Source organism: Dicentrarchus labrax, unplaced genomic scaffold, assembly GCF_905237075.1.
Source record: "Dicentrarchus labrax unplaced genomic scaffold, dlabrax2021, whole genome shotgun sequence".
NCBI lineage: Eukaryota > Metazoa > Chordata > Actinopteri > Moronidae > Dicentrarchus > Dicentrarchus labrax.
The window spans coordinates 8920778-8939232 of NW_026136713.1; the positions used below are offsets into that span (position 1 = coordinate 8920778).

General features: G+C 41.7%; 1 protein-coding gene across 1 annotated transcript in view; it reads right to left on the reverse strand.

The window, feature by feature from the left end:
- Positions 1 to 18455, reverse strand: part of ahnak (AHNAK nucleoprotein) — a 33983-nt gene that overhangs the window by 11098 nt on the left and 4430 nt on the right. The window contains exons 2-6 of the mRNA XM_051420685.1: positions 15102 to 15165; positions 9871 to 9927; positions 9573 to 9729; positions 9230 to 9456; positions 148 to 9109 (exon numbers count right to left, since the gene is read on the reverse strand). Of these exons, the coding sequence (XP_051276645.1) occupies positions 148 to 9109; positions 9230 to 9456; positions 9573 to 9729 (9346 nt within the window). The 5' untranslated portion in view covers positions 9871 to 9927; positions 15102 to 15165. The remainder of the gene's footprint in view (positions 1 to 147; positions 9110 to 9229; positions 9457 to 9572; positions 9730 to 9870; positions 9928 to 15101; positions 15166 to 18455) is intronic.

Consider the following 18455-nt stretch of genomic DNA (forward strand, 5'->3'; position numbering starts at 1 on the left):
GTTTGGGTCCTGATATTGATGGCATTTTGATTTTTGGCATATCAAACCCACCCTTTGGCCCTTCAATATCAACCTCTGGACCTTTGATGTGGATGTCAGGTGTTTTTATGTCTCCTTCAATCTTTGGTGCTGACAAATCCACATCACCTTTGAGTTTAGGACCTTTCAGGTTGAAATCCACATCTGGCATGGAAATGTTTGGTCCTGAGATTGTTGGCATCTTGAATTTCGGTCCCTTGATTTTACCACTTGGACTCTCGATGTCAATGCCTGGTCCTTTGATATCCAATTCAGGGCCTTTAATATCCATGTCAGCTTTCGGAAGATTGACATCAACATCTGCACCTTCAATATGTGGACCTTTCACCCCAAAGGATGGCATTTTAAACTTAGGCATTTTAAATCCTCCTTTGTGGCCCTCGATGTCAACGTCTGGTCCTTCAATTTCCACCTTGGGAGCTTTGATGTCAGCCTCAACCTTTGGAACTGACACATCGACATCTCCCTTAATTTTGGGGCCTTTCAGACTCATATCCCAATCTGGCAGCTTGGGTCCTGATATTGATGGCATTTTGATTTTTGGCATATCAAACCCACCCTTTGGCCCTTCAATATCAACCTCTGGACCTTTGATGTGGACGTCAGGTGTTTTTATGTCTCCTTCAATCTTTGGAGCTGACAAATTCACATCACCTTTAAGTTTAGGACCTTTCAGGTTGAAATCAACATCTGGCATGGAAATGTTTGGTCCTGAGATTGTTGGCATCTTGAATTTTGGTCCCTTGATCTTACCACTTGGACTCTCAATATCAATGCCTGGTCCTTTGATATCCAATTCAGGGCCTTTAATATCCATGTCAGCTTTCGGAAGGTTGACATCAACGTCTGGCCCTTCAATATGTGGACCTTTCATCCCAAATGATGGCATTTTAAACTTAGGCATTTTAAATCCTCCTTTATGGCCCTCAATGTCAATGTCTGGTCCTTCAATTTCCACATTGGGAGCTTTGATGTCACCCTCAACCTTTGGAACTGACACATCGACATCTCCCTTAATTTTGGGGCCTTTCAGACTCATATCCCAATCTGGCAGTTTGGGTCCTGATATTGATGGCATTTTGATTTTTGGCATATCAAACCCACCCTTTGGCCCTTCAATATCAACCTCTGGACCTTTGATGTGGACGTCAGGTGTTTTTATGTCTCCTTCAATCTTTGGAGCTGACAAATTCACATCACCTTTAAGTTTAGGACCTTTCAGGTTGAAATCAACATCTGGCATGGAAATGTTTGGTCCTGAGATTGTTGGCATCTTGAATTTTGGTCCCTTGATCTTACCACTTGGACTCTCAATATCAATGCCTGGTCCTTTGATATCCAATTCAGGGCCTTTAATATCCATGTCAGCTTTCGGAAGGTTGACATCAACATCTGCACCTTCAATATGTGGACCTTTCATCCCAAATGATGGCATTTTAAACTTAGGCATTTTAAATCCTCCTTTGTGGCCCTCAATGTCAATGTCTGGTCCTTCAATTTCCACATTGGGAGCTTTGATGTCACCCTCAACCTTTGGAACTGACACATCGACATCTCCTTTAATTTTGGGGCCTTTCAGACTCATATCCCAATCTGGCAGTTTGGGTCCTGATATTGATGGCATTTTGATTTTTGGCATATCAAACCCACCCTTTGGCCCTTCAATATCAACCTCTGGACCTTTGATGTGGATGTCAGGTGTTTTTATGTCTCCTTCAATCTTTGGTGCTGACAAATCCACATCACCTTTGAGTTTAGGACCTTTCAGGTTGAAATCCACATCTGGCATGGAAATGTTTGGTCCTGAGATAGATGGCATCTTGAATTTTGGTCCCTTGATCTTACCACTTGGGCTCTCAATATCAATGCCTGGTCCTTTGATATCCAATTCAGGGCCTTTAATATCCATGTCAGCTTTCGGAAGGTTGACATCAACTTCTGGACCTTCAATATGTGGACCTTTCATCCCAAAGGATGGCATTTTAAACTTAGGCATTTTAAATCCTCCTTTATGGCCCTCGATGTCAACGTCTGGTCCTTCAATTCCCACCTTGGGAGCTTTGATGTCAGCCTCAACCTTTGGAACTGACACATCGACATCTCCCTTAATTTTGGGCCCTTTCAGACTCATATCCCAATCTGGAAGCTTAGGCCCTGATATTGATGGCATTTTGATTTTTGGCATATCAAACCCACCCTTTGGCCCTTCCAAATCAACCTCTGGACCTTTGATGTCAACTGCAGGTGTTTTTATGTCTCCTTCAATCTTTGGAACTGACACATCCACATCACTTTTGAATTTGGGACCTTTCAGATTGAAATCCACATTTGGCATGGACAATTTTGGTCCAGAAATTGTTGGCATGCTGAACTTGGGTCCTTTGAGTTTTGCATCTGGCCCTTCAATATCAATCTCTGGAGCTTTGATGTCAACACCAGGTGCTTTCATGTTAATGTCTGCTTTTGGAAGGTTAATATCAACATCTGGACCTTCCACTTTTGGACCTTTCACCCCAAATGATGGCATTTTCACCTTGGGCATTTTAAATCCTCCTTTGTGGCCCTCAATGTCAACTTCTGGTCCTTCAATATCCACCTTGGGAGCTTTAATGTCTCCCTCAATCTTTGGAATTGACACATCCACATCACCTTTGAGTTGGGGACCTTTCAGATTGAAATCCACATTTGGCATGGATATTTTTGGTCCTGAAAAGGATGGCATGTTGAACTTTGGTCCTTTGAGTTTTGCATCTGGACCTTCAATGTCAATCTCTGGAGCTTTGATGTCAACGTCTGGTGCTTTCATGTCAATGTCTGCTTTTGGAAGGTTAACGTCAACATCTGGACCTTCCATTTTTGGACCTTTTACCCCAAACGATGGCATTTTAAATTTAGGCATTTTGAATCCTCCTTTGTGGCCCTCAATGTCAACCTCTGGACCTTCAATATCGACCTTGGGAGCTTTAATGTCTCCCTCAATCTTTGGAATTGACACGTCTACATCACCTTTGAGTTTTGGACCTCTGAGATTGAAATCCACATCTGGCATGGATATTTTCGGTCCCGAAATGGATGGCATGTTGAACTTGGGCCCTTTGAGTTTTGCGTCCGGCCCTTCAATGTCAATCTCTGGTGCTTTGATGTCAACACCAGGTGCTTTCATGTCAATGTCTGCTTTTGGAAGGTTAATATCAACATCTGGACCTTCCACTTTTGGACCTTTCATTCCAAACGATGGCATTTTCATCTTGGGCATTTTAAATCCTCCTTTGGGACCCTCAATATCAATATCTGGTCCTTCAATATCGACCTTGGGAGCTTTAATGTCACCCTCAATCTTTGGAATTGACGCATCCACATCACCTTTGAGTTGGGGACCTTTCAGATTGAAATCCACATTTGGCATGGATATTTTTGGTCCTGAAATGGATGGCATGTTGAACTTTGGTCCTTTGAGTTTTGCATCTGGACCTTGAATGTCAATCTCTGGAGCTTTAATGTCAATACCAGGTGCTTTCATGTCAATGTCTGCTTTTGGAAGGTTAATATCAACATCTGGACCTTCCACTTTTGGACCTTTCACCCCAAATGATGGCATTTTCATCTTTGGCATTTTAAATCCTCCTTTGGGACCCTCGATATCAATTTCTGATCCTTCAATATCCACCTTGGGAGCTTTAATGTCTCCCTGAATCTTTGGAATAGACACATCCACATCACCTTTGAGTTGGGGACCTTTCAGATTGAAATCCACATTTGGCATGGATATTTTTGGTCCCGAAATGGATGGCATGTTGAACTTGGGCCCTTTGAGTTTTGCATCTGGCCCTTCAATGTCAATCTCTGGAGCTTTGATGTCAATCTCCGGAGCTTTGATGTCAACACCAGGTGCTTTCATGTCAATGTCTGCTTTTGGAAGGTTAATATCAACATCTGGACCTTCCACTTTTGGACCTTTCACCCCAAATGATGGCATTTTCATCTTGGGCATTTTAAATCCTCCTTTGGGACCCTCAATATCAATATCTGGTCCTTCAATATCCACCTTGGGAGCTTTAATGTCTCCCTCAATCTTTGGAATTGACACATCCACATCACCTTTGAGTTGGGGACCTTTCAGATTGAAATCCACATTTGGCATGGATATTTTTGGTCCTGAAATGGATGGCATGTTGAACTTTGGTCCTTTGAGTTTTGCATCTGGACCTTCAATGTCAATCTCTGGAGCTTTGATGTCAACGTCTGGTGCTTTCACATCAATTTCACCTTTTGGAAGGTTAATATCAACATCTGGACCTTCCACTTTTGGACCTTTCACCCCAAATGATGGCATTTTAATCTTAGGCATTTTGAATCCTCCTTTGGGACTCTCAATGTCAACATCTGGTCCTTCAATATCGACCTTGGGAGCTTTTAGGTCACCCTCAAGCTTTGGAATTGACACATCCACATCACCTTTGAGCTTGGGACCTTTCAGATGGAAATCCACATCTGGCATGGATATTTTTGGTCCCGAAATGGATGGCATGTTGAACTTGGGCCCTTTGAGTTTTGCATCTGGCCCTTCAATGTCAATCTCTGGAGCTTTGATGTCAACACCAGGTGCTTTCATGTGAACGTCTGCTTTTGGAAGGTTAATATCAACATCTGGACCTTCCACTTTTGGACCTTTCACCCCAAATGATGGCATTTTCATCTTGGGCATTTTAAATCCTCCTTTGGATCCCTCAATATCAATATCTGGTCCTTGAATATCCACCTTGGGAGCTTTAATGTCTCCCTGAATCTTTGGAATAGACACATCCACATCACCTTTGAGTTGGGGACCTTTCAGATTGAAATCCACATTTGGCATGGATATTTTTGGTCCTGAAATGGATGGCATGTTGAACTTTGGTCCTTTGAGTTTTGCATCTGGACCTTCAATGTCAATCTCTGGAGCTTTGATGTCAACATCTGGTGCTTTCACGTCAATTTCACCTTTTGGAAGGTTAATGTCAACATCTGTACCTTCCACTTTTGGACCTTTCACCCCAAATGATGGCATTTTAATCTTAGGCATTTTGAATCCCCCTTTGGGACCCTCAATATCAACATCTGGTCCTTCAATATCGACCTTGGGAGCTTTTAGGTCACCCTCAAGCTTTGGAATTGACACATCCACATCACCTTTGAGTTGGGGACCTTTCAGATTGAAATCCACATCTGGCATGGATATTTTTGGTCCTGAAATGGATGGCATGTTGAACTTTGGTCCTTTGAGTTTTGCATCTGGACCTTGAATGTCAATCTCTGGGGCTTTGATGTCAACGTCTGGTGCTTTTACGTCAATTTCAGCTTTTGGAAGGTTAATATCAACATCTGGACCTTCAACTTTTGGACCTTTCACTCCAAATGATGGCATTTTAATCTTAGGCATTTTGAATCCTCCTTTGGGACCCTCAATATCAACATCTGGACCTTCAATATCGACCTTGGGAGCTTTTAGGTCACCCTCAAGCTTTGGAATTGACACATCCACATCACCTTTGAGTTGGGGACCTTTCAGATTGAAATCCACATCTGGCATGGATATTTTTGGTCCTGAAATGGATGGCATGTTGAACTTTGGTCCTTTGAGTTTTGCATCTGGACCTTGAATGTCAATCTCTGGGGCTTTGATGTCAACGTCTGGTGCTTTTACGTCAATTTCAGCTTTTGGAAGGTTAATATCAACATCTGGACCTTCAACTTTCGGACCTTTCACCCCAAATGATGGCATTTTAATCTTAGGCATTTTAAATCCTCCTTTGGGGCCCTCAATGTCAACATCTGGTCCTTCAATATCGACCTTGGGAGCTTTTAGGTCACCCTCAAGCTTTGGAATTGACACATCCACATCACCTTTGAGTTGGGGACCTTTCAGATTGAAATCCACATTTGGCATGGATATTTTCGGTCCCGAAAAGGATGGCATGTTGAACTTGGGTCCTTTGAGTTTTGCATCAGGTCCTTCAATGTCAATCTCTGGACCTTTGATGTCAACGTCTGGTGCTTTCAGGTCAATGTTGGCTTCTGGAAGGTTAATATCAACATCTGGACCTTCCACTTTTGGACCTTTCACTCCAAATGATGGCATTTTCACCTTAGGCATTTTAAATCCTCCTTTGTATCCCTCAATATCAATATCTGGTCCTTCAATGTCGACCTTAGGAGCTTTAATGTCACCCTCAATCTTTGGAATCGACACATCCACATCACCTTTGAGTTTGGGACCTCTCAGATTGAAATCCACATTTGGCATGGATATTTTCGGTCCCGACATGGATGGCATGTTGAACTTGGGTCCTTTGAGTTTTGCATCTGGCCCTTCAATGTCAATCTCTGGAGCTTTGATGTCAACGTCTGGTGCTTTCACGTCAATGTTGGCTTCTGGAAGGTTAATATCAACATCTGGACCTTCCACTTTTGGACCTTTTACTCCAAATGATGGCATTTTCACCTTAGGCATTTTAAATCCTCCTTTGGGACCCTCAATATCAATATCTGGTCCTCCAATGTTGACCTTAGGAGCTTTAATGTCACCCTCAATCTTTGAAATTGACACATCCACATCACCTTTGAGTTCGGGACCTCTCAGATTGAAATCCACATTTGGCATGGATATTTTCGGTCCCGACATGGATGGCATGTTGAACTTGGGTCCTTTGAGTTTTGCATCTGGCCCTTCAATGTCAATCTCTGGAGCTTTGATCTCAACACCAGGTGCTTTCATGTCAATGTCAGCTTTTGGAAGGTCAATATCAACATCTGGACCTTCCACTTTTGGACCTTTCACCCCAAATGATGGGAGTTTGATTTTAGGCATCCCAAATCCACCCTTTGGCCCCTCAATTTCGAGCCCTGGACCTTTAACATCAACATCAAGTTTTTCAATCTTTCCTTTTATCTTTGAAGCTGACATATCCACATCACCTTTGAGTTCAGGACCTTTGACGCTTAAATCCACGTCACGCATGGAAATCTTTGTTCCTTGAATTGATGGCACTTTGATATCCACTTCAGGAGCTTTCACATTAATATCAGCCTTTGGATGGCCAACATCAACTTCTGGCTGTTCCACTTTCGCACCTTTAATTCCGAATGATGGAATTTTCACTTTAGGCATTTTGAATCCACTTTCATGGCCACCAGTGCCAACATCTTTCATGTGTCCTTCAATCTTTGGCATTGATACATCCATATCTCCTTCAACTGTTGGACCTTCAAGTTCAGGTGTTTTTACATTAATTTTACCTTTGGGAAGGTTGAGATCCACATCAGGACCCTTGACCACTTTAGGACCTGTAAAACCAAACGATGGCATTTTGATTTCAGGCCTCTCAAATACACCTTTACGCCCTTCAATATCAACCTCTGGTCCTTTGATCTCCATTTCAGGTTTTGTTGTGTGTCCCTCAATCTTTGGAACTGAAAAATCCACATTTCCCTTTGCCTTGCTTCCTTTCAGACTGACATCCATTTCTGGCATTGTGTGTCCTATTTTGGATGGCATCTTGAATTTCAGTCCATCAATTTTTACATCAGATCTCCCACCATCAATTTCTGGTGCTTTAATATCAACCTCAGTTTTTACATCAACATTTTGTCCCTTGGCCCCAAATGATGGTGTCTTTATCTGAGACATTTTGAAACCCCCTTCTTTCCCCTCAATGTTTATAGCTGGACCTTTAATGTCTACTTTGGGTTCCTTTATTTTTCCCTCAGTCTTTGGCACTGTTACATCAAGATTTCCCACACTCATTGGTACTTTGGTTTGAATGCTAGAGGTGATTTCAGGTGCTTTTAAGTCACTGGCAGCTTCTGTAAATCTAACATTGACAACTGGCTGCATATCTGTCCCTTTGATGTCTAGTTCTGGTTTTTGAACCTCTTTTTGAGTCACAGGTACTGATATATCTGCATCACCACTGAGTTTAACTTCAACACTAGTTCCCTCTTTCCTAATTCCAGTTGCAGGCATCTTGATTGTTGACATTTTTATGCCACTCACAGTGCCCTCATTTTCTTTGCCTGAAACGTCTATTGCAGATGCTTGTATTCCTCCCTTTCTGCTTGGCAGGTTGGCATCAACCTCACCTTTCATCCTTGAACCTGTAAGGTTAACGTCCAGACCTGTCATTGAAATCTTGCCTGGCCCTGAGGAATATCCTGAGGTAACATTGCCTACTGTTATTACAGATCCTCCTATCCTGCCACCACTTGATTCAGTATCAATACCTCTGGAACCGCCACCAAATCTGACATTTGGCATATCAAATCTGCTTGATCCCTTTGCCTGCGGGTGACTGATGGTTGTTTCGGATACCTTCATCTTTGTCCTTTCACCTAAACTGGTGTCAACATTTCCCTCCTGTATCTGGATTGTTTTTTCTGGTAAAGACAGACTAATTGTCCCTCCATTTTCATCAGCTGAGGTTACCTCTGCACCTCCCAACCCACCCCTTGTAATATGCCTACTACCAGTGTTTGTGCTGTCACTTGGTGTCATGCTTGTTCCTGATACCTGAATGCTGCCATCTCCTTGCTCTCCACTCCCTCTTGAGATCTCAAAACCTCCCTGGCCTGTAACCCCAAAGTTGGGCCCTTTAAACTTAAGACCTGTACCTCTTTCCCCCTCTCTTGTAATTGTTGTGGTCTGAACTCCCCGACTACCCCAGCGTGTCTCTGTGGAGCTAACTTCTGGCCCAGTGTAAGAGACATTGCTTGACTCAAAAACTCCCTCTTCTGCTCCCACTTTACCTGAGGGGCTGCCATGTGAGATTCTGATACGAGGAGAGCCATCTCCAGATTCGTGCCTTAGCCCCTTGAACTCTGGGTTTGAAAATTCAAGTTGCTCACTTATGCCACTTGGCATCTCCACAGTGTAGGTAGTGATGCGGCGGGTGATGGTGGTTATTGTGCTGCCATCGCTGCTTGTACTGCTATGCCGCTCTGTGCGAACATCTACTCCCTCTGCAAGGTCTTCAGACTTCAGCCTTGGTTTAATCTTTTTTGTGTATATTCTCTTATAGTCCTCATCATCTCCACTCTGTTTATAGAAAAAGACAGGAAAGCTTACAACATGTAAAAGTTATTATACCATGTATTTTGTTCAATAGCTTCCTCACAAACAAATTAGTGATATATATTATTTTTAATAAGAACTTACAAGGATGATGTCTGGACTAGAACCTCCAAACCGGGTCTTCCCTTCCCATGTCAGGGTTCCCATTGGTGAACGACATGGTGTGCTCAAGGGTGAGCAGCATGGGGATTTGTCTCCTTTATTTTGTAGTTTCAGTCCAACCTTGTGGCGGTTCAATGTCTTCAATAGCTCAGCTGTTTCTTCTGAGCTCATATTATCAAAGTAGACAGTTGCACCTACAATCTGGTCGCCTATGAATTAAGTAGAGACAGCAGTAAAAAGTATTAATTCTTAAAAAATACTAGGGATTATTCATTATGTAGGTGAGACCAATCTTACTTCATACTTAAAAAAGTTAATATGGTACCTTCATATACTTTTCCAGAACGTGCTGCTGGTGACTCTCCTTTCACTTCTTTAACAAAGATTTCTCCTCCACTTGTCTGTTCAATGGTCAAGCCAGTTTTGTCTGGGCCCTCCCAATCTGGAAAGAGCACCTCCCTGGTTTCCTCTTCTTCAGCCATCTATAAACAGCAAATAAAGAATTTGAGAGAAAATACAAAGTATCCAGCAAGAGATTAAAGTATATGCATTTGCATCAAGGTATACAGGATTAAATATAGAAAGCACAAGAGCTTTATTGTGAGTTTAACTTTGTAAAATACCTTGTTTTTGCTTTCCTCTATTTAAGCCCTGGTGTGATGGAAACTGTCTTGGTTTTCCTGCATAAAGAAAATATAATAATCATCAGTAAGAAAAAAAATGAGGACCGAAAATGCGTAACTTGATTCCAGACCAAATTTTCTTTTTTCTTTTTCTTTTTCTTTTTTTTTACTATTAAGACAAATCCTGAATTAAACATTAACTAATGCCACTCTGTGAGAAGGGTTGGTTTGTAAGACCAAATAGTGAACACTAGATGGTGTTAAAACCCTTTCAGACAACATAGCCTCTACCCCCTTCAAAACACCAAACCATGAGGTCCCTCCCTTCTGAGTGCTCTGTGTTTTGGAAATTTGGTTGGAGTCAGACCACACCCTGCCCTGAGGAAAGCAGCCCAATCCTGTGCCTACACCCCATCTCCAATGTCAATAGAGAGAACAATGATGGTTAAAGCTTTGTAAGGCCTTGCCTTATGAAAACACACACAGAGGTGCAGAAATGTACAGTAATACATACACCAACATGTTAGCGCACATCCTTTCTCTTTAACAAAAATGCATGTGAACAGTACTATTGTAAGAGTATTGCTGCCTCACAAAGTTGATCACTTTTAAGGTGTACTCTGCAATACAAAAGAACATATCATGTTACTTACTGGTCGTGGTAATTATACTTACTAGATATTTCTGGACATAATACAGAATATCTTTTAATAAGTAAATGATGCAACAATTCATTATATTTCCATCAGCTCACATCAAGACAATTTAACAGGCATGCTTAGTTTTTGTATAACTGTCTATATTTATGTGCACACTAGTAAACACATTTTGCAACCATCACAGAGATAATAAAGTTTGTTTACATCATTGACAGACGTGCCTCTTCAAACATGCTGTCTAGTCCTGCCCACTCGCCTCTTTGGAACAGAAAACCCATTGTTTCATTAATACCAAACTCTCCACAACCCACACCTTTAATTACACAAAGCTGTCTAATTCATGTGCCTCTAACTAGCCAGAAATGGTTTTCATGTCTTACATTGCATGTACTTGGCAAACGCTTTACAAACGTACCTTACATACATACACAAGGAGCAATTTGGTGTTCAGTGTCTTGATACTTTGCATCATGGATCAACCCACCATTCTTAACATTAACAGACTACCCTTTCTACCACCTGAACAATAGCTACTCAGATGTTTATTGGTTTAATTCATATATCAGCAATTCAGTTTTCAGAGGGCCCACTGAGTACATATAATCTAGATCATTTTTAGTGGAACTGTATTAGAAAAAGCTGTCTGCTATCCAAAACAGCATAGATTGCTTTTGTAATGGTCATTCAATGTGCTGTGTTTTAATGCAGTGCTTGAGAATTTGAATCGATCATGCCAAGAGCAACCAGTCAGTGGTACTGAAACCTTTAGCTTAAAGATAGTTCACCATGAGACATTGACAAAGCTGTATGACCACAGTCATTTCAATGAGAGAATCATTCTGCTGCTGCCTGGTGTAGCTTACCACATCAAACTGCGCAGCCATTCAGTAAGTTTTAGCAAATTGTCTATTCAGCCAGTATGAATGGCAAAAGCTTATCCATTGGATGGCACAAAAGAAACAGGATATGAGTCATAGTGGTGATGAGCTGCCTGGGGTGGACAAGAGATCAACTTTGAAAAGGAGCATAGAGGATTTTTACTAGTTGTATTACACTGCTCCATACCCATTGCAATATACGACTTCTCTCTGGTCAGCTAAGTACTTCATAGGTTGGTATACAAGTGTCTTCTTTTGTTTGTGTGATCTGTTTCCATTCACTTGACTTGTCTTAGCTCTATCTCCACCCTGAGAAATGTAGGCCTCCAAGACTACTATTTAAGATAATGGCATATGGTCAGATTTCAGTGATAATGTATAACAAACTGTGGTGGTGCAATTAAAGGACCAGTGTGTAGGATTTAGTGTCAGCTATAGATCGCAACCAACTGAATACTACTCACTTTCTAAGCGTTAAGGAGAAACTACTGTAGCTGTTATTAAGGTAATGAAAACACAATGATTCTTATTTTCAGGTGATCATACACTAATAAAAACATATACACTGGATGACATAAACTTAACCACAAGCTAGGACAGCTTTTAAGAAACTGCCTCAACTAGCACGGCGATGGAAACAAATTAAGAAGTCAGCTAGGAGGAAATATCAATTCAGCGTCTGGATAAAGACATTATATTTTTTCCATACTATTTTGCACCACTGTAAATAACATAATTACACCAGTAAGTCATAGATCCCTTCCTCATTCACTGAAGCTACCACACAGCTTGTTATCTTGCTCTGCAAAACAGCAAGCTGTTGGGAACAAGAGGAACCTGAGGCAAAGATAAAGAAACAGCTGTTTCAGAAGGGTCAGTAACAAGTAAGACTCTGTCAACGGCCATCTGCCACTCTTGACACACTGCCAATATACAGTATTTTAAACAAATGTGAGGGTTAGAAGAGGATGATACAGATGTTTTGGTTCGATGAAACAGTGCATGTAGTCCTGTGTTGGTGTGTGTGTGACTTAGAGCGAGCTGCTTGTCTCCTCACATAATTGTATCTCAAACATTAGCAAAACAAAATTTTTGTGAAAGTTTCTCAAAGTGTGTGTGAGAAAGCATTAATTGACAGACAGTTTGGAATGCAGAGTGATTTGCAAACTGGTCTCCCTAGTTTGCTGGACCCTGTCCAAGGACACATAGCCACCAATACACCAATTAACGCAAGTCAATAAATAGGCTGGTCCTGCATGATTGGGAATACTGAAAAATACTTGCAATTCTTTGAGGTAATATTAAGCCCTCTATCTAAAATAGCCATTTGCAGACTCTCAGAACTCAAAAACAAGGGCCACTGAGAGTGATAATACCAGAGATATGGCTGGGGTTTATGACAAAGATGATGCCAACCACTTGCATCTACAACCTGATCTTTCCCCCCCTCTCTTTCTCTTTCTTCCTTTCCTTATCCTCTTTCCCTCTCATTGTCTGTGTCAGTGTGGCTTAAATGAAGCAAGTAACATGAATCTACCAAGGCTTACAGTATCTGTAAATTATATGCATCAAACACAGCTGAAATGTGTGAGTATGGAGGGGACAAACAAGGCAGTTTGCAGTGCCAAAGACGCTTTACCCAATTAACTCATGTAGATCAAATATTACTCAGGTCAACTGACACCGCCAGTTATAGTATCTTAACTCGGCCCTTCTCACCCCAGCCCCAGAGTATTTGAACTGAACCAAAAGAATTTGTATGTTCCCTATGGGTCACACTGTGGCTCATTTTACACATCCACCTCCTCTCTTCTTTCACTCAATGAAAACGGACAAAAATAGCTGACAAACTTTTCACATGATCTTGGTTCCCTCACTTGTTTTCCACATGCTTCTCATGGCTTATTGACATTGCATATAACTATTCAGTGTTTGAGAGGGAGGGACAGAGAATATGAAGCATTTTAACTCTCAAACAAGGCACATATTATTGTTGGCTGGTTTCAGTTTTTAGAAGGAAAAACAGGCTCACAGCCTGTTTTCACCAAAAAATTACCCAAGAGCAAGGGAGAGAAAACTATTTTCTTATTCATTTATCCATCTCTTACTCAAAGGCACAACCTCAGGACACAACTATTATTTTCTCTCTGTTTGTTTGTTTTCCCTCTCCAACCATCTATTTATTTTCATATATTTTACCTTTAATATTAAACATATTTTCCTCATCCCACAGTGTACCCTCGCTTCAAGGCTCTCCATGATCGAGAGCGAACTATTTGAGCTGCCCTTGTTCTCACAGCTTTGACATATTTCTGGCAGCAAGTTTCCGGGAGGAGCTGGGGCTCACAGCAATATAGGAGGGAAGGAAGGAACTTGCAGAGAGGGAGGGAGATGGAGAGAGGAGGAAATGGTAAAAAAATTTAAAGCAAGCAAGATAGCAAGTGAGAATGGGATGGTTGTGAAACTGCTGTGTGGAATGTGAGCCTATAAGGTAACAGTAACGGGGAATGAAAACAGCTGAGTTGAATCAAAATATAGGGCTATCATGGAAGACTTTTCTCAGAAGCTTACAAGCTCACAACACCACGCTGTAGATAGGGATCCCTCCCCCCACCCCACACCAACACAACACACCCCACCCCCTCCCCCACACCTCCAACCCGAACCCATACAAGCTTCACGTATGCCCTAACAGAGCATATCCTATTTTGGAAATGGAGCACAGAGGAACAATTAACTTGATGAAGATCATATGCTTAGATATGGATTGTGTTGTAAACAGATGCTAAATAAGTAAGCCTCTGTTCTTGCGATCATAAGACAGGGAGGCAGCCTGTGACTCAAAATGATCAGGCAACATGACAATCAACCTCTTCTCTATTATTTCCCTTTCATTTCTCTGACATGTTTGAGAGTGACATTCCTGATGTCACATGTCTTTAAATTGGATTAGTGATGTCATCAAAAGCATATTTGACGAACACACAAAATTAGATTTTTACAAGAAGTGTTGAAGGGAACCATGGAGGCAGTGAGGGCAAAGGGAAATAGACAAGCTTGTTTATCTATCATGTTTTATTATGGTCTGGTATGTGTGTTGGGAAAGGGGGGACGCGGAGACAGCCAGCCAGACAAAAGCTTCTGTTAACTAGAGTGCAACCACAGAACATTTCTGGATACGCCTCTCTTACGGCCTGTCATCGGCCTGCATACGGTCTGGGTTTGGTATTGGTTCTTTAGCTGGATTTCCCTCCACTCCTAAGGAATAAATCATCCCCAACTGCCGATTACAAACAGTTCAAACAGCATGAGCTTCGCAGTCTTTTGACAGGGTTGTTTCATAAGAAGGGGAAAAGGGGTTCGAGTGGAACAGGTGGTGTCTGGGGGAGGAAGGAGGGGTGCAAAGAGGAGGCACAGGGAGCAGAAGCAGCCAAGTGTCAGGTTTCCACAAGGCATGCCTTTCACAGCTGAATGGAGGTGGCATGACCTTCCAGGTTCAAAGGAGGCTTTGCAACAAACATTCCAACAGAGGTTTGGCGTCTGGCCATATAATAGAATGCTGTTCTAGGGTGACACTGACTAGCTGGCCTTGGAGTGGAGTGATGGGTAATAAGAAATATAGTTTCCTTTCCTTGACTCAACCAGTAACAGATGTGTTGTGTGAATATCTTGCATTATGTCTAAGGACACTTACCTCGGATTGCTCAAGCAAGGCCAAGGGCTTCAGTCTGTTGCTGTGGTTTTTGTATTCTTGACTTCTGTTGAAAGAAAAATACAATGATGATTAGATTAAAAATGACTTAAATAACAAGTATTTTAAGGTTAATGTCAGGAAGTTCTACCATTCTCATGTGGTACAAAAAAAAACTATTCTGATTTCATCATGCTGCTGTCTAATGCAATAACACATCAGGTTTCAGTTAACATAACATATTCCTTACATATAAGCCACTGTTGCATTAAGAGGTGTGCCCCAACATGACACACAAGGCAACATAAACTTCAGGATTTACTCATGGCATTTACATGCTCAGTGGACCTTCTATAACCAATAACGAGTATTTAATAATTAACCAACCAATGGTAGCAGTATTGACCCTGGCAAGTAATAATGCAAAAGACACCCTTTAAGTAGATCAATTCAGCTACTTGTTTGGTGTGGCCCTCACCTCTACAAATAAGAAGATAATATATCCAGGATTCAGATTAGTTTGATTAAAGTTTAAACTGTGAGAAGAAACAAATCCAGTTCAGTTCTATAAGGAAATATATTATAAAATATCCTTGTGAATGCTCCATTGTCACTGTTTGAGTGATGACTGTAAGACAAGATGGTATTGCCAAGGTGTAAAGCATAAAACCATATAGCAATAAAATATGGTTGTTGCAACTATACTGTATCATCATTGAAGTGTCATTCTGCATTCCAAGTCAATCTTACTTTTACCCGCTGTGACTAGCCCAAAATCTTACAGGACTTACTAGAATTATTGCTTCAACCCACCGACATATTGTGAAACAAAGCCTTCTCTTTGTCAGTCCCAGTACAAACAGAACCAGACTTGATGTGTGTACAGACAGGCATCTACCGGTGGGAACATGTCCCTCAGAAAAATTCTTCTGAGACAGGCTCTTCAAACCCATCATTAACCTCCCCCTCCCCAGTCCTCCCCAATTCAATAAACTAAATTGCTCACTACTTTGGTGAAAAGTCTGCCAAATTACTGTGTTTGTGAGACTCTGAGACCATTTATAAACTGACTTTAAATACCTATGCTTAACACTAAGTACAATAGAGAAAACATGAGTAAAAGTGCCTCTTGAAATCAGCGACATTGGTGCAAAGTTTGTAAAACACTTTAAAGTTTTGCATGAGAATATACTGTTGTTTATTGCCTTTTTGAACTGGTCCAGTACTATAATAGATGACACATAGCTGAGTTAAACGCCAGCCAGTACGTGATTGTCATTATGTTTGTGTAGGGAGACTTGCACCACGGCAGCTGTGTACACTCTCCAGGCCATACTCTTGTTACAGAGATATATTAATCAGACTGCCATGTCAGGAGTCATTCAGGTAAATGTCTGCCTGAATGACAATGGTACATTTTTCAAGGACACAAGTATCAATCTTAAGGGAATGTCAGATAGAATTTGTCTTTTAACAATGGCCATATCTGAGTATACAAACTCAAATGATAAGAAATAAGCTGCCCCACCCCACCTGTCTTAATACCTTGGTGAGACCGCATACATAAACACACACACCGGCATGCACAGTAAGGTGAAATGTGGTCACCAACAGTGCAGAAACAAAATACAAACACATGCCAGGGTAGAAATACCACGCCACAGTCCACGAGGCAGATCACGTCGCTTTGCCTCTGTGCTGTGCTTGCATAGGGAGCAGCTCAGTGCACAGCCCCACCCAGGCCTCCAGTCACACACATTCCTTGATAGAGCCGTCAAGCCAGCTGGAAGGGAGCCCGGCCTCTCCCCGCAGTGACTAACTCCAAAGAAATGTCCTCTTTCTCTCTGACTCCAGCTCCATTTTATGCCGCCCACCTTGCACCCTGCCTGAGTGCCCACCCCCCTGCACTCAATCCACCACACCCCCCAACATCCAGGTTCTGCTCAGATAAACAAGAACACCACATTCAGTCAGATATGCACATTTAATGGAACCCTGAAATACAAGCTCTTAAATTAACCCTGAGAAGCAGCACCAGGATTGGCTGAGCAGATTCTGTTTTCATAATTTTTATCACCTTCACTATCATCATCATTGTTGGCTCCACCTGTGCACCAGGTAGATGCAACAAACTGTAGTCTACACCGCACTGCTATCCATTTCTACCCCACCCTTCCATTGCCTTAAGGACCCATATTTGTTTGACTGTCATAGTTTGTGCTTAAGTAGGTCACAACCAAGTGGCTGTAATCAATCCATCAGGTTGATTACCAAATTCAATCAATTTGGTGAACAGAAAACATGAGCGGTGTGACAAAGATTAAAGCTCAGTCGTAAGTGAATCAGGCACAGCAGTGCTGGTGAGTGATAAGATTTGATTATGAGCAAATAAAAAAGACTGCATAGACGGAAAGAGGGAGAGAGGAGCCCTGACAAAATCAGTCATGTTGTCAAAACAGAATAGACTCCCTGTTCCTCTATCTCCATTGTAGTTTGACATAGCACACAACAAACACAAAGAGACACAGCAGGCCCCTGTGTAGGTTCACTCTTCTCTCAAAAACACAGATAGGACATGCATGTGTGACGCACATAAAAGGAATGCACGTCAAAATAAATGGTTCTTTTCTGCACACCATAGTCCACATAGCCCTAAACCAAACCACAGGTCCTGCATAAGACCAAAGCCTGCCCACTGACGCCAACTTGGCCTGCTGTTGATTAAACCATTGTGACTTTGGCAGGAGTCGAGCACAAAATGGAAAAACTGAAGAAAATTCTGTAAGAGATCACAAACAAGACCGGGGGGTGAGAGTACACTTCAGCTATGTCTTGATTTTCATGTTAATTATATTTAAGTCTCAAGTTCACATAAGGACACTAAAAGAAAGGGTCTATGCTGTATGTGGCGATGAGTATCAGATAACTCATGACTCCTGTCATTACTCAGTGTTCTCTATCACAGCCCTAGATATCCAGGGAGGGAGGATCTCACTATAAATTTCCTCTCCCTGGGTTTCTTCCATTTTTTCCTTATGCGCTAAGGTTTTCAAGTTTTTCCTTGTCTTCTTAAGAACTTAGCATCACAAACTGCTGCCACTGTGGGCCAGTAATCCCACTAGACACTGTATGTAATATTAGGCTATGCAAAAATAAACTAAAAAGAATACAGTAAAATTTTTCCAAAAACGAAAACAAAACATTTTCGCTGTAGCTGAAGTTCTGAAATGAGAAGTGATCCTAGGGTGTTGCCTATCAGCAGTTTCAGAACCAATAACATTGAGTTACTAACAACATAAAAAGCAGAGCTGCAGTATAACTGAGCTGAGGATGCAAATTTTGAACTGGCATAACTAG